Source organism: Anoplolepis gracilipes, chromosome 14, assembly GCF_047496725.1.
Source record: "Anoplolepis gracilipes chromosome 14, ASM4749672v1, whole genome shotgun sequence".
NCBI classification, from domain to species: Eukaryota; Metazoa; Arthropoda; class Insecta; order Hymenoptera; family Formicidae; genus Anoplolepis; species Anoplolepis gracilipes.
In genome coordinates, this window is record NC_132983.1 from 1,867,068 (window position 1) to 1,891,735 (window position 24,668).

The 24,668-nt window shown below is 33.3% G+C and overlaps 2 protein-coding genes across 5 annotated transcripts in view; both read left to right on the forward strand.

Moving 5' to 3' along the window:
• LOC140673372 (RNA-binding protein 45) lies at positions 1-5,841 on the forward strand. 3 transcript variants are annotated; one of them, XM_072906317.1, is made up of 6 exons: positions 4-309; positions 551-665; positions 756-1,546; positions 1,644-1,873; positions 1,977-2,117; positions 4,514-5,841. In XM_072906317.1, the coding sequence occupies exons 1-5, from the start codon at positions 111-113 to the stop codon at positions 2,088-2,090; spliced, it is 1,449 nt and encodes a 482-aa protein (XP_072762418.1). In that variant the 5' UTR covers positions 4-110; the 3' UTR covers positions 2,091-2,117; positions 4,514-5,841. The 3 variants fall into 3 exon arrangements, with proteins under 3 accessions (XP_072762419.1, XP_072762418.1, XP_072762417.1); XM_072906316.1 differs by lacking the exon at positions 4,514-5,841 and adding an exon at positions 2,377-3,782 and having other exon boundaries at positions 5-309; XM_072906318.1 differs by lacking the exon at positions 4,514-5,841 and having other exon boundaries at positions 1-309; positions 1,619-1,873; positions 1,977-2,110.
• The window catches only part of Per (period circadian regulator), a 22,331-nt gene continuing 3,470 nt past the window's right edge, over positions 5,808-24,668 (forward strand). For both annotated transcript variants that reach the window (XM_072906282.1, XM_072906283.1), the window contains exons 1-9: positions 5,808-5,943; positions 11,056-11,133; positions 15,550-15,734; positions 19,711-19,844; positions 19,962-20,160; positions 20,418-20,642; positions 21,941-22,125; positions 22,349-22,633; positions 22,880-23,032. In XM_072906282.1, the coding sequence (XP_072762383.1) occupies positions 5,861-5,943; positions 11,056-11,133; positions 15,550-15,734; positions 19,711-19,844; positions 19,962-20,160; positions 20,418-20,642; positions 21,941-22,125; positions 22,349-22,633; positions 22,880-23,032 (1,527 nt within the window). In that variant the 5' untranslated portion in view covers positions 5,808-5,860. The remainder of the gene's footprint in view (positions 5,944-11,055; positions 11,134-15,549; positions 15,735-19,710; positions 19,845-19,961; positions 20,161-20,417; positions 20,643-21,940; positions 22,126-22,348; positions 22,634-22,879; positions 23,033-24,668) is intronic.

The window sequence follows — 24,668 nt, forward strand, 5'->3', positions numbered from 1 at the left end:
GCGGACACCCGGTAAGTAACCGTAGACGGGCGACGGGCGACGGCAGTGGATAGAGTCCGCGCTCGCGGTAGCGCTCGTGTTCGCTCTCGTCTTCGAGTTGAAGCCTAAAAATGGCCGACCACCGTGAACGGGATTCGTATTATTCGCAGACGGATCTGCGCTCGAAGAACGACGATCCGCCCAACTCCCGACTGTTCGTCATCTGTCACAAGAGCCTCGAGGAGGATGATCTCAGGAAGGCGTTCGAGAAGTTCGGCAAGATCGAGGACATCTGGGTGGTTAAGGATCGCAACACGGGCGAGAATAAAGGTGATCCTGCCTCTGCCTTTTGCCTAAGGATATTAAAGTAATCGATAAGAATCCGCTCTATCTCTATCTCTCTCTCGCTCTCGCTCTCGCTGTCTCTTTCTGTCTTTTATTAATTTTTTTTTTTTTTTTTTTTTTTTTTTTTTTTTTTTTTTGCCCGGAAACGTATGCAAATTTTCTAGCGTCGTTTTTGTATATGTCAACCTCTCCCTAATTTCCTGTGTTTGTATTGTTTTATGGGTAGGCGTTACGTACATCAAGTTCTCCAAAACGTCCGAGGCGGCGTTTGCCCTGGAGGAGATGAACGGCAAAATGCTGGGCTCTGTTGGCAGACCTATCAAAGTGATGATCGCCTCGAAGTAAGTGTCTTATTATTTGTATTTCAAAGATATTCTAATTAACATTTTTTAATCTGTAATATATTTTATCTTACGGTGTGATTTTTGTAGTCGAGATCAGGGTTCGGTGCGCGAGACGAACGAAGAGGAGAGGTGGGTTCGGTTGTTCTGCGTTTTACCAAAAACGATGACTGACAGCGAGCTGCAGCAGGAGTTCTCCAAGTTTGGCGCTATCGAGTACGCGACCGTGGTGAAGGATCGCAGCACAAACGAGTCCAAGGGCTTCGGCTACGTCAAGTTCAAGAAGGTGTCGAGTGCGGCAAGAGCGTTCGAGGAGTGCGACAGAAAGTATAAAGCAGTATTTGCCGAACCGAAGAAGCCGAAACCCGATCACAACGATGCCAAGTACAACAACGGTCTGTCCAGCGTCGCATATGACGGCACCAGTGGCAGTTACGGTACGTCCAACTTTGGCAAGAGCAGCATCAGTCTGGAGATTGCGACCAACTACTCCAACTCGGACGGCTACACGCGTCTACAGGTGATCGCGCATCCGGCGCTGAATCAGGACCAGCTGTGGAAGCTGTTTGACATAGTGCCCGGTTTGGACTATTGTCACTTGAAAACCGACGTGAGATACAGGATGCCACGCGGCCAGGCAGTGGTGGTGTACAACAACTCGAGCGCAGCGGCGTATGCGCGCGAGAAGTTTCACGGTTTCGAGTATCCACCTGGTCACCGGATGATCGTCAAGCCGGACTTGACGAGCGCGCCGTCGAAGAGCACGACGAAGCCGGGTGGTTCAACGGCGGTCGCCAACGCGAGGACAGATCTGGCACACTTGGCGGAGACTATTGCTCAAGCAACGTCGTTAATACAGGCCGCAGGATTGACAGCACCGAGTGAGTAAACTTAAACTGGTCCCTTCAACGTGCTTGGTACCACGACGGAGTAAATGTACGTTGTGTGTGAAGCATCGCTATACGTTTCTCACTTTAGGCTTGGATCACATATCGGTGAAGCTGCCGCCAGCGCAACCGATGGCCAGCATCGACGCCGAGGTAGCCAAGAGGTGTTTTATCGTTTGTGGCCCTCCAGTACCGCCCATCTACGCTATGAAAGATGCATTCTGCAGGTTCGGAAATCTGATAGATGTATATATGTTACCCGGCAAAAACTGTGGCTATGCCAAATACGCTAGCGTTGACAGCGCGAACGAGGCCATTGAGGTAAGGTCTTCCCTTTTCTTTTCCTACAAGCTTTATGGCTGCATTTATTACGAAGAATCTTACGCATAGAAATATTTCAAATTCAAAATACAATATATTTTAGGTTCTGCACGGGCAAGAGATCTGTGGTTCTCGGCTGAAGGTCCTGGAGGCGGAGGAACGAAACGTCGGCGAGGACCGGCGAAAACGATTAAGGATGGATGAGGACGAGAATTGAGCTGGTTCTTAAAAAAAATCGTATCTCGTAAGTAGTAGACGAACGTAGTTCGCGACGCGAAGGGAAAGAGAAGCATCTCTTTGTAGTTTTACACTCCCGACGTTGTGTTTTTGTCGACGCTGCCATTCTCTCTCTCTCTCTCTCTCTATCTATCTATCTATCTATCTATCTCGCTGCTTCTTTCTACCTTTTCCTCTTCCTCCTTTTTCTCCTCTTCCTCCTCGGGCACGGGGGGGGAGACAAAACCATCAGGAGAGAATGTAATTTTTGCTGTTTATCTTCACAGACTGACTGGTATACACAAGCTGGACGCACGCAACAAAAAGAGACGAATTTAAAGACTACTCACTTGACCACGTCAAGGGCCTGCATCCAGGGAAAACTACTCCAACTACCTACCTATATATATATATATATCTATATATATATATTTATATAAATAATATATATATTTAACTGTTCGCTTTACGTTCGCGCAACTGCAACAACGTTACTGAAACCTTTAACTGCTACTCTACTATTACTACTACTACTACTACTACTACTACCACCACCACTACTATTACTACTACTACTACTATTACTATTACTACTACTACTACTACTTTTTATCCTCTTACATTGTTTGTTCACACATGATTTATAGCGCTCGCGCGTGGAGGACTCGCGTTTCTGTTACTTTAAGAGGCTTGTGCGAACGGTTGATTTCGTTGAGCATTCGTTCGCTGTATATCTAGCAAGCGCATGGACCCCTATGTGTGTACATTTTCTTCGCTCGAAAGACTTTCCAAGAATCGAAGGAAACAAAGCGCACCTACCGATTCGTTTCCCGCGAGATCTTCCCTCTCTTTATTCCGACTTATATCTTTATTTGTCTAGAATATTGTTCGGTTATTGACGATACAGATCGTACTTTCTCGGACGGTGAACCGTTCGAGTTGTTGAAATTAAAACAGTCGCTTTAACTCGGCGACTATAAAAAGGAAACAAATTACATTAATATATATATATATATATATATATATATATATATATATATATATATATATATATTTAACGAATAGAGTGACTCAGTGAATTATTTAGTGACAAAAATATATATTTACTATATAATATACGTAAATTTTGTTTCATAGGTATAAAATACGGAATGCACTAAAGAACATTTTTTTGTATAATAAGAGTGCTATCCGTTCGCACAGGCTTTTAGATATAATCTGTGCTTTAGGTTTAGCAAAAAAAAAGAGAATCTTTATTTATAATTATATTTCTGTACTTTTCTTTTATAGTTATATTGCGTGCAGGAAGCAAAATGACTTGTACTTTATACACCATTGACAACTTTCACATGACGATAGGTATTAAAGTTATTGCGGATAAAAAAAAAAAAAACAAGGTATATAATAATTGAGACACCGGTGCAAATAATTATCCTATGTATAATGATTGTTCATGATCGGATTCTGTTCTTTGTTAACACATTATACCTCTTTATATCGTACATCGATCGTGTTTATTATAAAATATTTTTAACTCGTGTGGATGTTTTGTAATAAAATAGAATGTGTATTTGTGTAATACGCCTTTTTCGCAAGAAAGAGAAGACGTTATTAAACTTAAACTTTTAAATAACTAAAATTTTACTTTTGGCAAGAAAGTTTTGACTGATTTCTTACATTAAGAACTATCCATTTAAAACAATAATCGACAACTTATTAAAAAAAAAAAAGAAAAAAAAGGATTTATCGCCAAGAAATGGTGAATATTTTTTGACTTTTAATATATAACTGAAAAATTTTATACATGAAGGAAAAATGATATAATATACTAATATAAAACATTGCCAAAACATATGTTAAATGCTTTTAATTGCGGGTACATCTTATTTTGGGAATTATCGATGTACGAAGCAATCGATGTACCAAATGTACTGGTATGTAAATTATCTCTTTCATGTTTAAGAAAGTACAAAGAGAAAAAAATGAAGCGTATGTGTTAGACTTGTCGTTTATCGAGACTAAAATAGAGGAAAGAAGAAAAGACTTTTTCCCAAGATTTTCTCCCGATAAAACCTGATATCCAGATTCATCACGAAACCAAACAACCTCGTCACACACGTAATGATGAATCAACGCACAACATTGAATGATGATGGACATGCATTTTTGTATCACCTACGTGCGATTAGACCCACACTGTATTGACCGTAAAAAACGAATGATGTTCCAGGAGACTGTAACTGTGACTTGTTTCTTTTTGGTGATATCAAATACACAAGTGAAATACGCAATAAATCCCAAACACCGACTCTTTCATTTCATTTTTTTTTCTGCTTGAACGGAGAGTATTTTACAACTCTGTTAGCGCGCCTGTCAAACTGATACTTTCTGAGATGATCTGACATGTGTTCTTCTCGCTTCCAGGATACCACAAGAATTCCACAAGGGAGAAGCATCGTACCTGAAGACTGTGATATTATTTCTAGCGATATGAGATTATTATAATGTTTCTACGAGATATTGTACATAGAACAAAGTTTTTACAGAGAATATATTATTATATTTTTATACGCACACATAATTCTGTGCCGGTTGCGTTATTTGTGAACTTCTTATAGTGCATATCTTCGTTTCAACTATTTATATTTTAAATAACTGGTCGAATAACGGCAAATTGTATCATTTCTTGTTATTAACTATTTTTAAAAACTTTCTAAATTATTTAAAATACAATATATATAATGCTTAACGCTTTCTGATTTCTTTTACACTTTTGCGATAATACTTAATTATGTAATTTTATTTTAATATTTTAATCTGTCACTAAAAATGTATTTTCTTTTTGCAAAGCTTTCTAAATATTTGAGAAGCAAACTTTAAATTTGTCGGAGCGCAGTAGCAAGAATACGTCAGACGAGACCCGCAGGTGGGCAACTATAAAAGTACACGGGCTTTTTAATATACTCGTTAATTTTTTTAATTTTTAATTTACACATCAATCTCTTTTTCCTTTTTTTTAGGAAAAAAAAGTACCTGTCTCAAGAGTAAAAGAGCTCTTCAGAATTCTTTCAAAGACTATAAATCTTTTTCTATTTTATGATATTTTATAATAAATATATATCACAATATACGAATAATATTTTACAAATTTATATCTTAAATATTGTATAATAAACATTTGATAATTTATAATGTGTTAACAAAGAGTAGAAATCTTTCAGGAAATTCAAGTATCAAAAAGAATAAAGCATGATTGATTATTACGCAACAACGCGTGCCGGTGTAACATGTGCGGCGATTTTATGTCGATCACGCCGATCGCTATCGCGGCAGCGCGAAGACGATGTAGGAGGGGGATCCACAATTCGCGAACGAATTGAGAGAGCGGTGGGGAGGGGGAGGGCGCTGTCACGTGTCTCAGAACGTGCGGCCGGCGTGGATCGGCGACTGCGCGACGGCGGCTCAGTCCCCGCGTGAAAATCGCCGACCGTCGATTCATTCAGTGCGTTTCGTCGCGCGAACAAGCAATCATCATCGAACGGTGTTAGTACCCGGTACCCGTCGATCCTAATTAATCGTCAATCAATCTCGAAACGGCGGAGGGTGAAGTAACGAAGATGAGCCGCGAAGTTGGCGCGAGCGCGAAATCGCGCGCGTGGTGAGAGATTTTCGTGAGAGATAGAGTATATTTCGTTTTTTTTTTTTTTTTTTTTTGGAGAACATTTTATTCGGAAAATAGAGAGAGAGAGAGACAGACAGAGAGATCGCACAATGGAGGAAGTATCCGTGGAGAACGCTAAGGTATCGGACTCTGGATACTCCAACACTTGTAGCAACAGTCAATCGCAACGAAGGTGAGCGCAATTCGCAAAAATTTTTTTTCTCCGTTTTTGAGTGGAGACAGGATATTTTTCACAAAGAAAAAGGACGATTGAAGTATTATTCTTATATAATTTAAAATAAAAGATTTATTTCTTTTATCAAATAAAAGTACGGATTTATCTGACTTTTAATAATAATAATAATTTACAAGTGCGTGAAAATGTATTGTATGTAGAGGCATCATTATAACCATAGGGTGGTCATAGTACTGTTTAGGTCTTATTGAAATCTCAGCTCGAAATTTAATATAAAATAATTTTTTCAGTAAAAAAAATTTTTCATAATTTTTTATATTTTAATGTCTTAAAGCTATATTATATTATGTTATTACTAACGAAAATATTGTACAAAAAGTGTATTGACAAATGTAAAATTGTACTCCCTCCCTTCTCGATCCCCTCCCCTTCTTCTCGGTCATTGACTGATGATCAGGCTTCGAAAAAAAACGTAATGACGACCCTGATTATACACATATTGAATTCACTATAAAACTGCGCATCGGACGATGGAATATTTCGACACGTGATCGATGCACTTCAAAGTACATCGGAATGTTCGTGGAATACACGTGGCCTCACTTCGAACTTCAGTCGTGCGTTTACTTGTGATGCGATTACCTGTTTTCTTGCTATACAATCGTATTTGTATATTATATCTATGGAAATCAATATATTGTTAAGTTGACAGTAAAATATTATAATTATGCTAAAATATCACGCGAAATATCATTGTTTATTGTTTATATCGTTCAATGTTATAGAATAATATCGTCAGATCTCATTTACTATATATAAATTATAAAATTGAATTTTTTTACTTTAAAAAATGGAAAATATTTTGCTTGATTCCATCAAATTTATTTTACTTGGTTTTTTTACTATTCTGTATCATGCACTTTTATTTGTGTTATATATATTTATTGTATATGTATATATATTTATGTCTATATACATTACGAACAGAATATTGCATATATATATATATATATATATATATATATATATATAATTTACTGTAAATTTACTGTAATTTATTGTAAATTATAAAATCGAATATTCTTATTTTAATGGTTTGTATAGTATATATGTTGCATACAGACATATATTTCTTTTTTTAAATTAATTTTGCGTTTGATTAATGAAATGATAACCAATGAAGATTTTATATATAAGAGAGATTTATACAAGCGCAAGATGTTAAAAAATCAGAGACACGTATTTGGTATATATTGCAACGGGATTATTTATAAGATTCATTATCTTTCAATTTATCCGATCAGTTTTTCCCCTTGTCCAGAATAATGCGTCCGAAAATAAACCAGGTTACAACGCATAATGTTGAATATAACTTAAGCTCGCCATGGCTCGGCATCACAATCATTTTAATTACATCCCTTCGATCAAAATAGCGATTTAACCCTTGCCATTTGGGTGTACATCCCTTTTCGTATTCCAGATTGAGAGCACGTTTCTTTTATCTGCAATCTCTCCTAAATAGACAATTGTTTATCCACTACTTCCAATTATAGCGTATACTCTGCGCGTCGCAATACGTGATACAACGTAATGTGTTTCAGGAAAAATCGGACCGTATATGATTATGCAACGATCATTAGTCCGAGTGCTAATTAGTGGTCCATTAGAGGCAATTTATCGATACGCAAATAAAAAAAAAATCTAAATCTGTTCCAACTTAGACTGATTCTAAAAAGAAGGAATTTGTTATAAAAATTATTTTTATAATAAAATTTCTTTTACATCTAGTCATTGAATTTTATAATTATAAATATATTTATAATTATAAATCTAATAAATAAAATTTATATTTATAAATATTTTGCAGAATACATTTGAGGAAAATTTCTTTCAATTCTTTTATGCCATCATTTTTACATTTAACATTTTAAGTTTTGACACAGTAAAATTATAACGATATTACTTATAATTATATAATGTTTTAGATATTTTGCTAAAATTATGTTGTATAATGTTATTGATATTTTTCCGAAACAATAGACCCAATAAGAGTAAAAGGATTAAATTGTATTATTGATCAATAGTCGCATAGATCTATCGCGTAAATATGGATGATAGATTAATCTTTTCATTCAAACTTTGTTGCGCGCGCGCGCTTTTCACATTATATTACATAATAAGAATCATATTGGTTTAACATTGGCTTCCGCACAGTCTATACACGCTGTCAATGTCCTGATTATTGACATCTCATCCATCGATCCACGTCACGTGGATCGCGACACTATTTTTTTAAAACTTTGGGATATTTAAAGGATTTTTTAATTTTTAGGACCTTGTAAGATATTCTAAAAATTATATTTATGTTTTAATAAAAAAACTCGCAAAATTTATTACTTATTTTATAGTATTAAAAGATTCATACATCTTTTTTTTTGAAGAGGAGAGAGGTATTCGTTCTGGTAAAAAAAAATGTATTCAAAATATAACATATATCCTATTTAATTGTCGCATTATATTAAATTATTTATAATGATATATAAATTTGTTAATTATGTTGCACGTAAGTTTTCTAATGCAATTCTCGAGGAATGTTTTGACATTGACATGCTTTCCTCGCCGTGATGGCGAGAGGCGAGTAGTGCAACGTGCGAGGGAGACAGAAACTCGTACACGGTTCGGTTAAGGCTAACCGGTTTCCCGGTGTGTGCCGGTTGCATTTTCCACGTCCTAGCTAACGCGGTTAAAGACGCTTGCGAAACCTTTTCGCGCGAAAACAGGTCAAATGAAAAGGAAACGATCAATTCACAATCTCTCTTTGATCGCGCGCTCCCTCGAGCCACGTGACAGCCACGCGCAGCAAAATGCATCGTGAAATTGATGTTAAATTAAAGTGGATACAGATCATCTTATTAAATTTTATTCGCGACAAGTAATTTGATAAAGAAGCATGTAATAGATAGCGATGCAATTTTTGAATCATTAAAGGATTTAGAATAAATAGATGAAGACATTTTTATTACTCAATATTGAATAACATTTTTTTACACTGTCTTTAATAGCGAAGTAATTTCGAAACGTATGTTTACGCGATTATTTCCGGTAGAGGCATATTATAATCGGATTATTATATCACAATCGAAGACGCTAATGGGTCGCAGAGGATGATTGGGTGGGTGTCACGAATAATAAGATATAATCATATACAGGTTTCCGAGATACGCGTTCCATATAAACGAATCGCATTTTATCATTGCGACACGCAGAGTGCGTTGTAATGTGACATTTCGCTAAAGCTTCTATTTCCATTTATTAATTTTTATATAATCTTTTTATATAAAATGCAAGCAGATATATTTTTATATATTATTTTTTTATATAAAATTTTTATTTAAATTTTTTTATATAAAATACAGATTAATTTTTATTTTTAATAAAATCGTGGTGGAACAATTAGGCGACTATTGAATAGTGTTAAATAAAAAAGGAGCAAAGAATACTCATTTAGTCTATTGTTAGTTCGAAATAGCTCCCTCCGTAGCTCAATCCGTTTTTACATAATGTCGTATAACAATCAAGGGCATAGCCAAGCCATTATTATTATTATTCCATTATTTTGTGTCCCGTTTATACTTCGAACATAACCAGCGAACGAAATCGATAGTAGTCGTCGCGGACTAGTCACGGGGCTGCGAACGTGAAGCGGTACCTTCTTATACAATAATTTTTCTATCCGAACAAATGCGGCCGGTCAGTCGATCGGCGGCGGCGAATAATGAGGACAGTGAAAGGTCTGAGATAGATAGATAGATAGATGGATAGATAGAGAGAGAGAGAGAGAGAGAGGGAGGGAGGCCGTATAAATAAGGGCCGAACGTGTCACGTTTGCCGAACATGTGATCCTGGGCCTTTTTTCTAACTGCAACCGGTTTGTTGCAATTTCGAGTCGCGTGACTTTCCCGATCGACTGGAGGCCGCTGCTGAAAGAGACTAATATATGTATGTCGCGATTTTGCAACCTTTTTGCGCGGGAAGAATCCTGACGAGATATAAATGCGGATCGCGCTATGATTTCTGCCCGTCGATTGTATATAAAGTTGGCCCCTCATTATCAATAATTTTTTAAAATGATTAGAGTTCTAGATTGTCTAAAATTTTTACAATTCTCCATCAGTTTTAGAAATAGTTCCGTTTAAAGCACCGAAAATAGCACTTGAAGATACTGGGGGACTAGCTTCACATTTTTTCGCAACTTTAAGGCGCTATAACTTTTTTCTTATCAACTTTAGAGCTTTAGTTATTAAAGATAATTGTTGGAACTCTTTAGGGGACCTTTTATTTCATTAGATTACAAAATATTCAATATCAGATTACTATTATTATTTTTTTACTTCATTACTCACATTTATTTTTATTTGCTAATTCAATTTATTTTATTCTAGAACTATCTAATACTAGACGTTTTTGTTATAATAAAATATTTTTTACACTCTTGCATGCTCGTATTTGGAAATATAAATACAACAGTATTTATTTGTCATCCATTTTTTTATCGTTACAAAACTGTCACTCGGGATTTGTCAACAATTATGATAACGTCAATGAAAACAATTGGCCGAGATCCGACTCGATAAGTAGTTTGGCACAATTTGTATCAGACATCCCGAATTATTCGACAAACGATATAATACAGTTTTAAATGATCAAAGTTAGTGTACGAAACATGGAAAATGTAGAAATTTACAATTATATATACAAAGTGTTTGATAAAAATTATACCAATATGATCGAGTAAAATGCACAGAAGAGAAAAATTTCTTTTATTATTTTTCTCAATAATTATTAAAATATTAATTTAAAATTTTTGACAAACGAGCCAATTAATATATATTAATAACTTTTTAATTAATATTTCAAGTATTAAAATATTTCAATTATTACGAAAATTACAAAATGATAAAAGACTTTTCATTTTACTGCGCTCTATCCGCTTACGAGCGTGGGTACAATCTTTATCAGACACCCTATATATTCTCATATATTTAACGCAAGAAATAAAATTTTCAATTATTATCTTACACGAAACATTTCCGTCATTTTCTGTTACAGCAGCGGCAGCTCAAGAAACAGTAATCGTTCCGAAAGCAGTGGCTATTGCGATAGGCATCCATCGACCTTTGGATCCAGGTAACTTTTTTTTTTGTCGATCGATCATTTATTAGAGTCTCATAGACTTTGTAAGAGATCGGTACACACGCACGTGAGAAATTATTATTAGTCTGAAAAAATAAAACCGTGTGATGCGGTTGCGATATCAATTTAATACATATTTCAGATATTATAATATATGTATATTTGTATTACTTTGTCATTAAATTCATGCCTGAAAGTAAACGGAAACGTGCAAACGTTATATATATATGGAACTACAACATTTAGCGACACTAAATGAAGCTATTTAGGGCGCCGCACGTGAATATAATTCGAGACAATAATTTAGAGAAACGGAAATTGCCATCGTAAGATTTCTCATCCGTGTGAGAAAAAAATTCAGAAATAAACGATCGAATAAAGGATCGATTGTCTTATTGATTTTAAAAATCTGAAAAAGGGCTTGAAGAAACGTAATCCTTCAAATCGATAATAATTTAATTAAAAATCTAACAGCTTTCAGAGATTGTTTTCTGAATATAATTTATTGCGATTTGTAATTATTAACTTATTATTCGTAAATTATTCTGCGAGCATTTTTAATTTGCTTCCGTATATCGCTCGATGAATTGTAGCTCGATAGACGAAACACACGTTGTTTATTTCAGAATGTTATCGGCTTTTAAATATTATTTAGACGTAGTAATAAAATCAGGACATAGTAGTGCGATCAGATCTTATCAGATCATTTAAAGTCATATACATGTGTATCTCAGAGAATAAAGTCCTTGGCACTGACGTTTCGTAACGATCTTCTCGTCGCGCGACGTTACGTATCTTAAAAGAAGTGCTTCCAATTAAGAGTGTTCATTTTATTAGAATATTGTGTTACAAAGAGAGATAGAATATTTTCCTCAAAGCAATATGTCTTACTAAAAATATATATTTTATTTTAAAAAATGCATTTCATTTATTTAAAAACGAAATACGTATCATAAAATTGTTTACAGGGACATATCTTCGATTAGGGTCAAACTTGCTTAATAAAAATATAATTTTCAAATGTGAAATATATTCTTTGATTAACATTCATAATATATTTTTTTCTATTTAATACCGTTTTTTAATTTTTTAAACTCGCGGAACGTTTAATCTTTGTCGACTCGATTTCAAGAGGTGCCCACGTTCTTCTTTTGAACAAATTAAATAACTCTGTGGACGACTCTTTTGCGAGAATAATGTCAATCACACATATAGGGTTGTGCTTTCAAGCATCGTCGCGTAACCGACGCGTAACATTGCATCCTTCTGTAAAGAAAGTATAATATAATTTCAAGTCGATGATAGAAATAAGTCCGCGACGACATTGGCAATGGCACCATAAACATCGATGCACGTGGCGCGCCACGTGCAGCTGTTGACTAGGGTATATATTCATCAGACACTCTTGTGTTTCGTTGCATAATACGTACAGAGGGAGGAAGCACGATAATAATAAGCGAATATCGATCTGAATATTGTATTGTAAATATTCATGGCCGAAGTTGATCAAACGCAACATGATTCATATAATTAAAGACTGACAAAATTTACTCAACTATTTCACCGACAGACACGAATCTTCTTCTAGAAACAATTTAAAAAGTATCACGTGTTAAAATGTTACATATTAAATTATATGCTTTATACACACTTTATTAAAGTCAAAATTAAAATATAGAATATCAAGGATTTTTGTGTTTAATTTATTTTAATTAATTTATTTTTTCAATTTTTTCTCTTAAAAAAAGTTCCGAACTAATTGAGCGAGAATATACAAAGATGAGGTTTTAGAAACATCACATAATCTTGAAATTAATATCGTTTTGCAAAGCATTCATTGATCCGCTCATATTGCCATATGAACTTTATTTAATTGATAACATCAATTGATCATAACTCCTATCAATATGATCCGATGACGCCTTAAGATAACAATTCTCACACGCAATAACTTTTTTTAATTCTCTTTGACATTTTTTTTAAATTCATAAATATGTATAAAAATACAAAAATCTTTTTTGAAAAAAACATTTATATTAATAATGGCAAAAAATGAAATGATAGCTTGATCTGTCAAATTGTAAGAAATCTGGATTTTACAGAAACGATTCAAAAGTATGAAGTGTAAATAAAGATTAAATCTATCGTACGAATAATAAATTTTTAACAATGCACCAATGTTACTATTGCTTTTACAGGAGCTTTCGAAAATTGGCTATCCGAGAAATAATATGTTATATATAATTCATTTCCTGTAGACACTTATATGATCAATCGCAATTGAAAGCACGTTGCAATCATGTGTAATCATTATTTTATGTTGCAAGTTGGTTGTATCATTTGTTGTGACATTTTCAAATAGCTCTGGTTCGACCAATATATATAGTTGTGATAAATATATCGCCGCTAATTAGTATTCTATTTTAATTAATGCAACTCTAATACGAGTAAAACATTCTGAAATTTAGAAAATATTATTTTAACTAAATTAAAATAACATTTAATAAAAATGTCAAAAATGTTTTATCTAAATATCTAAATATACATATATTACGTGTATATAAAATATTTTTATTATATAAATATTAATAATAAATTTATAAATGCTTGTAAATATTTTATATTTATATATTTTTTATAAAATATTGAAATGATTTTTTCGGATTGGAATAATCCTAGAAAAAAGGTTACAATTAAAATAATCGCAGTGTTTAATCAATTTAATTAAACAATTGTATATATAGATCCGTTAGATAACTTCAGTCGAGTAAAACATGGAGGGTTAAAATAATTTTATTTCTCTAATGCGTTCCCATTGTGTTCCATTACATTATGTTTAAAAGCGATTCGATAATCATCAGTCATGTCTGCGTGATAAGAAGGATTGACCAAGTCCGCGTCTGGTTACGCGAAAAGATATAATCTCGCAAGATCGGCTATTATCTACTTACTGTCGCAGCAATAAAGGTACAACAATAGAAAACCAGAAGAAATAAATTCTGCACTGATTGTGAGTTATATTGTTACGTGATTTATTATCGTGTAAAGAAAATTTCGAACGTTTACACTTTTCGAAACCTTATGACAAAATGCACATTAGTGTTATATAACAGAAAATAAATAATATATAACGGATGTTTAAATATTTTATCAGTATTATTATTGACATTAAAAAACCATTGTGCTTCGTTGAATCTCTAAAAAGTCATCAAAAATCACAAATTAATACATCATTTCAAAAATATATATATTCTCGTCCGTTTAATGAAAACTTCTTGCCTAGAATTTTTAAACTAATGTATTTGACGCAAGACAAAAAATTCTGTTCGTGATTAAAACATCAATGAAAAGAGAAAAAAAATATATTGTAATCGAGTTGATTTTGCATTTATTTTCTAATTAATTTAAATTATTTTAGAATCGTAATTAATTTCGTAAAAATACACTTACATAATTGTTAACACTTAATGCAATTCTCTGCCATTTATTCCTAGAGGAAAGTGCATAAAACGTCCGATTGAAAAGATTTCCGGTGAAAGCGTCTAAAAAGGATGATAGGCAGTTAAGTGAATGTGGACTTTCTCTGGTTTGTGCAACGTAACGATCACGTTTTGTAGATTTATCAGACTCACGTAAGAGAAGGCTTTCCGAGAAAAAGCGTTTATGTATTAGTAGACGATTTATACATTGTATTTATAAGATATTTATATAATAATTGTGATTACAATGTAATTGCGTTTCTATAAAAAATATAATTCCATTTATTATAAATAACTTAAATTTACCGAATACAATATTGATTTGATATCTCTTCCAAAATTTCGTGGGAAAGTGTCCAACTTACGCTTCGATTAATTTATTAGAATCATTTTTAATCAATCTTTAATAATCATCGATGAATTATAGAAATATATAATTTTTGCACATTCTTCTAATGAAATATTTCTCCTGGTGTTTATTTTCGAATGGCACTCATTCAGGCGTTCTCGCTTATCAGCGTAATTCCCAAGTTGACATTTGCTTGTCACATGGCATGACACGTGCTCACGCGACGGCGATCACGATAATATTAAGTAACTTGTTATTAAAAAAATTATATATATTAAAAACTAAATATTAATTAATTATATATTAAGGTAATTTTCTAAATTATTAAATGAGATCAAACAGATATCACATAAATATCACATTATTTATTCTCTCGATTGTCAAAAATATGTGAATGGCATAGTTAATTTATATTTAAAATTTTTACTGTTGTATTAAACAGAAAAATAAGATAATAATAAATTTCAATTTTTTTAAATGTTATAAGAAATAATAAACTTAAGTTAGTCTTTTAATGATACTTGATATAAATTCGATGGAGAATTATGTCTCACACGATTTTACATGTATTGTGTGTTTCAGCAATGAGGCGCTACCACGACCAATCAGCAAGAGAAAGGACAAGGAGTACAAGAAGAAGAAATCGAAAGCAGTATCAGCGATTAATGCCGAGGCGGAAGTTGGCGCCTTGAAAACGTCGAATGCCTTGTCGGAAGTTAAGTCCTACAACATCATCACGAATACCGGCGTGCTCGACGAGAAATCAGGTTGGTTTCACAAACTACAAAAGGTGAGAAATGAGTGCATGCTGGCTGCTCACAATTTTTCATCTTCCGAGTTGCTTTTGAATTTTTTTTAAATTTCTCCCTCAATAAGATAGACTCGCGAATTAAGTTTATATAATTTCTCAATTTATTATCGATTTACCATGAGAAGAGACATAATGGATAAATTAAATGATGCTAATGAAATTGGTCGAAATACGGGAAAATAAATTTTATCCGAACGATATTTATTTTTGATTGATAATAAAAATATTATTTTTATAATAATAAAATTATAAAATAATTATAAAAGTAATTAAAATAAAAAATAACAATAACATTATTATTGTTTATATACATTTACTTTATAATAATTTTATAATAATTTCATTATTGATCGAAAATAATTGTCATTCGGCTAAAGTTTATTTTCCCGCGTGTTTCGTCCGATTTCATTAACGTTATTTTCACTCACAGTGGAGTAAACTTAAATTTGACATACTTACTTTTACGAAGCGAGAGCGCTAATATTTCATAAATATGTCTTACTTGCAAAATTTCCTGTCACTTGTTGAATCAAGGTCTATACTTCTCGAAACGAAAGATCGAAATTCTTATTTGTATATATATCGCGAGTCTATCATTCTTCCATTTGTTTCTCGATTAATTGGTTTTATGCATTCTGCCCGACCTCGTCTGGTTTCGCTCTCCTTTTTAAGGCTTCCGTTCAACGATCTTTTTACGATTATATACAGTCATATACAGTATTATCCCTTAGTCCGAGACGAATACCTCGTTAAAACAACGATTCGATCTGTCGAACAGAACGAAATAATTGTTTTAAATTCGAGTTAAAAAAAAGGAACAAAATATTATTCTAGAACACATTTAAGCAGAAAGGCATCAAAGCAATAAGTATATATAGCTACTACAATAATAAATACGTAACCATAAAAACTAAATAATATTACTAATAATAACAAAAATAAATAATAATAACAATAATATATAAACATAAAAAAATAAAATTTTTTCAAATTGTGACATACAAAAGGGATTAAAAGTTTAAACGCATGATTTTCGAGAGATTATTTGCACGACCAACGTGAGTTATTATTTTAAGACTTTTGCGAAACGTGCGTTTTGTGCTCGTTTTCATAATCAAAATCGATCCGCATTAGGCATGGAGCGGCTGATACCTCAAAGAAGACACACGTGTCATACTTTGATTTCACGTTAAAATCATGAACGCATGCAACACGCGGTTATCATCACGGGTTTTTTAAAAATAGCGTTCTTTTTCAACAAAGGAAAGTTTGAAAGATATTCCGTCGCGATTGCTAGTCGGAGCAAAATTGTAATACGCGTGGACGAAGTTCTATGGAATGGGGAATTTTCCATGCAATCCAACGTGACATTCTCAGCATCTACTAAATAAGTTTATCGGTTTTTTTTTTTAACAGCAATTAATTGTTTTGACAGCGATTTTGAGATAGTATCAATGCTCGTTTATAAGTTTTGCGTTTTCTCCAGTTTTTTTCGTACTTATAAGTATTATATTTATATTGGTTTTGTAAGATAGGGCGAAGATAGATTTAATTACAGGGTACATATTTCCTGGAAATATGAAAAACCTAAAACTCAAAGAATTTTGATAGAATTTTATTGGGACTTGGAAAATATTTTAAAAAACTCTCTCTTTGATAATTTTACTTTAATTATAATATATATATATATATATATCTTTTTATATATTGAAAATATTGAATGTACAGTACGTATTCTTCATTTTAATTTTTAGTGATAAAAAATGAAAATGTTATGAAAGTTAAAAAGTTTATCTTAACAAATACTATTCAGTTTTTTCAGTATATTTGTAAATCTTGATATTCAAGTGACTTTATGTTTTTCGTATGAACGCAAAATATTAGAAAACGCGTACAATAAAAAAAATTTATTTAAGAAAATTGCATTTTAAAAAAAATCTTCTCTTTACCTGGAATTTTGAACAAAAAATATCTGGAAGATCGTGAAATTTCCAGGGAATTTTTTTACAAGATTTGAATATTTTGAAGATTTTTTTACAAGATTGGAAGACAGTCTGAAATAAATAAAAATTTAATAAGAATTGCTAAGTATGAAAGAAAGAAATAAATAGGAATCAAAAAACTTGACAGAGAAATATTTAATAAATTCTTGAAAGAAAAATTTTTTGTGCCCATTTGAAAAAAATCTATAGGCATCGCGCGTTGTAAAATCTTTTTCTTTCTCAGAAACGTGATAAATTTTAATACACGAGTTATATAAACTATCGAGAACTGTCGATGGATCAATAAGCTAAGCGACGAAGCCAAGTGAGTTTAGTCACGCGTTTAAAACGTGGAGCTTGTGTTACGGCGCATATTAATTTTTTTTTCCAAAAGCGTTATACAATAGGTTGACGTAATAACGCGTGAAAATTTTCAAGCTAAAAATTTTTCATTCATTTTCGTTCGCAATACATGACCTGCGTAATTGGAGTTTCTGCATTATTACTAAAGAGTAATTTGCTCGTATTTTTAGCAAGTTAATGCCAACCCTTGGGGATGTGTTAATTGGAGGTCCAATGTGCGCGTTACGAAATCACCCACGTTCTATGTCCTTGCCAGCATGTTATTTTATATGTTTGCGTAAGCGTTTACGTCGCCGTTTATTTAACCCTTTATTAACCCTTTCAATGGGCGATAAAATTTTTAAAAAATGCCTTTTATTAATGATAAAATTAATGCCTCTCGCTTGTAGCTTTTGGTCTAAATAGTAGAATATTACATACATATTGTGTAGTATACAGGATATGAATGTTAAAAATAGAGTTGCGAGGCAATATTAAAAATATATTGAACCTAGTTATTGTTAAACTACTTGAAGATGTATATGTTGAGAAGGAAGAAAATTTAGACGAGATGAAAGGCTCAATACATCATTGCATTATATCGTCGTAATATGATTACTATCGCTTTCACTTAAATGCAATCATGTACGCCCGCATGTATCTTATGCAAAGAAATGCCTTTCACTGAAGTGACGACATAGCTGGAGATTGTAATATTATATATTACTGGATAATGGCATTGAATTTTTCCACGTGTACTTCCGGTAACCGTTTTGATAACGCGATTTTATGATAAAGTACGAATTACAACGCGACTTTCTTTCTAAATTCTTATGCTCATGTAACAGGTCCGAATTTTGATGTATAATTTAATTAGGAATTTCACTATTGAAATAAGAAGATAATATATTATTAATTAATAAATTATATAAAATTAATATGTAATGTAAATAAAAATAAAATAATATAATATAATATATAATTTATAAAGATAAGAAATTCATCATTTGAAAATTATTATATTTTTTAAATGTGTTTTTCAATCAAATCATTTAATTTATTACACACATGTTTCGTTTTATTTTACATCTTACTATATAGACAGTATATTATGAAAAGATCTCTCGAGAACGTGTTTTTTCTCTTGTTGTGACATTTATGACATTTTTCTCGGGTATTTCGAAGACTTCGCAGATTAATATTACTTTAAGCTTGTTTAAATAAAATACCTGCAAAATATGTACATTAATTCTACAATTTAATTATAAATATAATCAAATACTATCTCTCGTTACATATATTGCAAATTACATATATATATATATATATAGATAGTATTTGATTATATTTATAATTAAATTGTGTAGAATTAATGTACATATTTTGCAGGTATTTTATTTAAACAAGCTTAAAGTAATATATATATATATATATATATATATATATATATATATATAAATTAAAATTCTGAAATACACATTTTGTTTATGCCAATCTTGGACACCTGATCCTTCTTCCCCCTCTTCCCGCTCCATCATTCCCCAGCTATCAATTTTTCGAACGAATGATTCGGGAGCATAACAAGAATTTCTTTTGGCACAATCCTAGAAGAGGTTGCCATCGTGGAATTGGTGGATGCAACGGATCCTGGCGAACACAACAGCAACACCGTCACAGATCCGGAAGCGGCAGCCCTTGCTTCGCGGACTATTTCTCTGGACGATTCCACGTCTCAGGCCAACGTTAGTATACGTCAATAAGCGTAAAAAAACAAAGGATCTAAATATCACGTTATCATTCGCGTGAAGAGCGTTAATGTTAATCATTTCCTCCCCTAATCTATCGGTTGTGTCCTCCAGGAGGGATTTTGCGCAGTGATTTCAATGCACGATGGCCTCGTGTTATACACAACCCCGTCGATATGCACCGCCCTCGGCTATCTCAAAGACGCCTGGATTGGCCGATCCTTTATCGATTACGTGCATCCGAAAGATAAAGTCACCCTGGCCGACCAGATCACCAGCGGCATCGCCTCGCCGCAAGAAGATCAATCTAAAGGTATATAAAAATTATAAAGAGCGACGCTCTCTTGCTCGAAAAATTATGTATCTCTTCTCTCACAATTATTTTTTAAATTATTGTAATTATAATTTTGCATTTTAAATAAAATTATAATTTTTTTTAATTATATAATTTTTTAATTGTTATAATTGTAATTATAATTCAATTCTTCTAATTATATAATTTTTTTAATTATAGTTTCTTCGAAATACTATGTCCTTTTTTAACATAAATGTTGGGCTTGCTTCTTCCAGGCATCAACGGTAGAAGGGCGAGCTTGTTCTGCGGCCTGCGAAGATTCACCAAAGGCAATGTGTCAAACGGACATCGAGCGGACGTTAGATCGAACCTGTACCTGATATTTCACCTGACCCTATCGTTTCGTGACTTTCGTGACAGGAAGCCAGCTGAACAGAAGTCCAGCAACCGAGCTATGTTCCTCGTAGTTACAGCCCAACCCGTCCATTCCGCTTACAAAGGTAGCATAGTCCAAGGTCTTCGACGAGGTCTGACCGGCGAGAAGACTCGATGATTACAGACAGTCGGTTTTAATTATAAAACTAGCTTGTAAACAGATGATTTAGCGCAATCATGATCTGAGAATCAGTGATTTCGAGTCTCAGAAAATTGATTCCTAAATCAAGTTACTCTTAATTGCTAACAAATTTCTCGCAACTAACTTTTTTCCCATTAAAATTTCTTTTTTCCGCTGAAAAGTAATCATTTTTCTCTACAAATATATTATTCGCATGAAATATATTTAGTGCACAGAATAATCAAAGTTTCACTGAATTAATTTGAATTTACAGGATAAAATATTTCCAAGGTGTATACAAAAAAAAATGTAGAATTTTTGCGTTGTAATTCCACTGTCTATAATTACGTTCAATTATTTATTCATTTCCGAGATACATTCCCTGTCATGTGTGAGCCTCGAGATACTTTATATTCACTGCTCGCTCGATCAAGCCTTATCGTTGGTCTGATCTCGTCAACGATACTCAGTGAGTCGGTGGTTTCCATGGAAAAACGTCTAAAGCGAAGGTAACTTATTTCCATAATTTGTCCAAAGTCGATGACACGTGACGATATGTTAATTTTTTTGTCGTTGTGTCGTTCCTTTCGTGTTCCGACCCAGTTTTTTCGTTCAGTTTGGAGACCACTGTTACGAATGCTCTTATATATATATATATATATATATATATGGTTTCACAGATTACTCATCATCTTTCACCACAAAGCATTCACAAGCTTCGTTTTTTTCGACCACAATAGGCATTTTTACACATGCAAGCTTCAGGTGTTTCATTCTGATCTCGAGGAATTTAGAATTTTCATTCGCATTGGTGGACTTTGTGTCATTTAAATTCCTTATCTTGGCAGTATTCTTCGGAATTTTTTTTTTTTTTTTTTTTTTTTTTTTTTGATAAATTGATTATGTATTTGTTGTCAAATTATTTTTATATCACGACAATGTCTTATTTTACAAGATTATTGTTGTTACATTCTTCCACAAATGATATATTAATATTGAAAAAAATGTTTAAAAAGGAAGAATAAAATTCCGAAGTTTATCCGCAATTAGTGTGGAAATTCGTGCAAAGTATGCTTTACTAATGATATAGAGATAATTTTAATAAACATGGAAAATACAGAAATTTAACGGTGTGCGAATTTTCATAGTGCAGCTTGTCGACGTCTAACCATCGTAATATCTAAGTACTTCGCTCAAGGTAGTAACGAGAGAGAATGACTCCGATCTTGTCGTTATCCGCAGCGCCAGAAGAAACAATAATATCTTCGATATTCACGACCCGCCACACCGCAACGTGCCACTTATCCCATGTCGATCCCGACGTAGTCCAATACTTCGGCTATCTACCACAGGATATGGTTGGCCGTTCGCTGTTTGACTTCTACCATCCCGAGGATCTACCCTTCATCAAAGACATCTATGAGACTGTGAGCATGAGTCCTCCCTCTCCCTGCGAATAAAAGAAATTTAGGTTCCAATCGTGTGTGCACGTATGAAAGAAAAAGTGATGTTGATGATGAAGAGAGAGAGAGAGAGAGAGAGAGAGAATGAATGCGATCCTGTCGAGGAGAGAAATAGGAAGAGCGAAAAAGCGTTGTCGATTTACATGAAAAATTATTCACGTTGATTCCTTTACCTGTCATTGAACAGGTGATCAGGCTCGAAGGCTCCTCCTTCAGGTCGAAGCCGTACAGATTCGCCGTGCAGAACGGAGGTTGCGTCGTCCTCGAGACCGAGTGGTCGTCCTTTATCAATCCCTGGACGAAAAAACTAGAGTTTGTCGTAGGTCAGCACCGGGTGCTCAAAGGGCCGGTGAATCCGGACATCTTCCGCGTACCTCGCGACACCGATTCCGGCTACCTGGCTAGTATAAGCGAGGAGGTGTTGAAGGAGGCTAAGATCATTCAGGGCGAGATACGGGGGCTCCTTGACGAGGTAACTTGTAGAGTACAGTTTGAATGTTATCCGTTAGTATTAGAAAATATACCATTAGCCTGTGTAAGACTAAGGCCTAGAAATTTCACGAAAAATTATACAAGAACATAAAAAGAAGTGCACGAAAATGATTAGGCATCTTTGAGAAAGAAAAAGAAACACAAGTCCACCACGGATGGAATAAACCAACTCATCCCCTAATTCATTCTTCCTTTTTTTTCTATCGGTTTTTCTGCATGTGCGCAGAGCGTCCAGAGAATGTCAGATATAACCGAGCTCGACGTATCAAAGCGATGTAAGGACCTAGCGTCCTTCATGGAAAGTCTGCTCCAGGAGACGAAGGCGCTCGGCGTCAGCAAGGATGGACTTCTCACGGCGGACGAACTCAGGAGTTTTTCGGTGACTATTAGCTACGTTTTAGTATCGCCGAAAAAACACTCATTACGCTAATTATCACTTACGCTCTGGTATGCTACGAAAAAAAAACTCTAATATGTATTTATAATACTTATAATATGTAATATTGTACTTAACAACGTCAAAGGTAAAAACTTGTGTAACGTAATCTCGCCATTTATGCATTGCACGATACACTTTTCCGGTAATTCGTTTCTCAATCTTTGAAGAAGACGGAAAACAATGAAAAAAAAAAAAAAAAAAAATGATTGACGTGCCGAAAATGTGTATCGTGAACAATCGGAGAAGAAGGAAAGTTGTTCGTGAGAGAGCGATTTCCGTTCTTGAACGTTTCCTTTCTTTCCGCAAATATGGCGAACGCATGATGTAAATAGAACTTAAGCAATTGGTAGACTAATCGATTAAGATTATTTATTATACGCGGATTTTCACGAAGCAACTAGAAATTTTCGCTTGTCGCTCAGTTCTTCTTCTTGTTGTATCTTTTTGTTTTCGATGTGATCGCTATTAAAATGATACCTTCGACAATATCTCAAAAGGACTCAATATGAAATGTGTATTTTATGATTAACTTGCATGCACGGTGTTCTTTTTCAGCGATCTTTAACAGAACAGAAATTTATTAATTTTCTATAAATATCAACGATTTTTTTTTTAAGTAGAACAAATAATTGCCATTGAATTAAAAAAAAAATTAATTCAATTATTTTTTAAAATTATATTAAGATGCCATTAAAGTGTTCATTAACATTGTTATTTTACATTAATGACACTGTCCAAAGTATTATCGCGTTCCAACCGTCTTGATCTTTGAATAAATAATAGTCTTCTGTAAAGCGATAGAGTTATTAAATTATATAGATTAATTTTCTCCGTTATTACAGATTATTATTTAATTAATTTTTTAATGATTTATTTATTTAATAGTAATTTTAATAATTTATATATACTCATAATTCTTTTGAAAATTTCTATATTTAAGATAAATGTCTCTATTTTGTGACCATGACCCTATTTGTGATCACTCGCGATTTTATTAAATTAATCAAAAGTTTTTAAGTAATTCATCCTTGAAAAGAATATTTATTATGTTTGATTAATCGCCAAACACAATAAATATTATTTTATTATATAAATAGAGTCATGGTCACAAATAGGGACATTTACCTTATATAATTCTTCAAGATTGCAATCAGATCAAAGCGGATTTCGAGTTCGTTCGTGATATCAAAGACGTAGCACCGATAAAAAAAAACGCGACCTGCGAAAAGATTCTCGCTGCTTCTCCGAAATCTTTTTAGAGGGGCTTAGTAGAGTTGAGAAAGGTGAGTAGATTTCCCAGGGTGCTTCGAAAGAAGAGAAGGGGTGTGGGCTAAGATATATAGTCCATGAATGTCTAATTTATTATTTTGTATTTTTTCTTAATTTATACATTCTCTCAATTTATTGCTTATACTTTTTATTATTATTTATACCCGCATAGTATTTTCAAAGAGTTGAGTGAAAGATGGAACACAAGGAGGATGAGATGATGATGTGTAGAAGAAGAAAAAAATGACAAAAATATAGAGAGAGTAAAGAATCGAAGGGGGTTGTTGGAGACCGTTACAATCTCGAT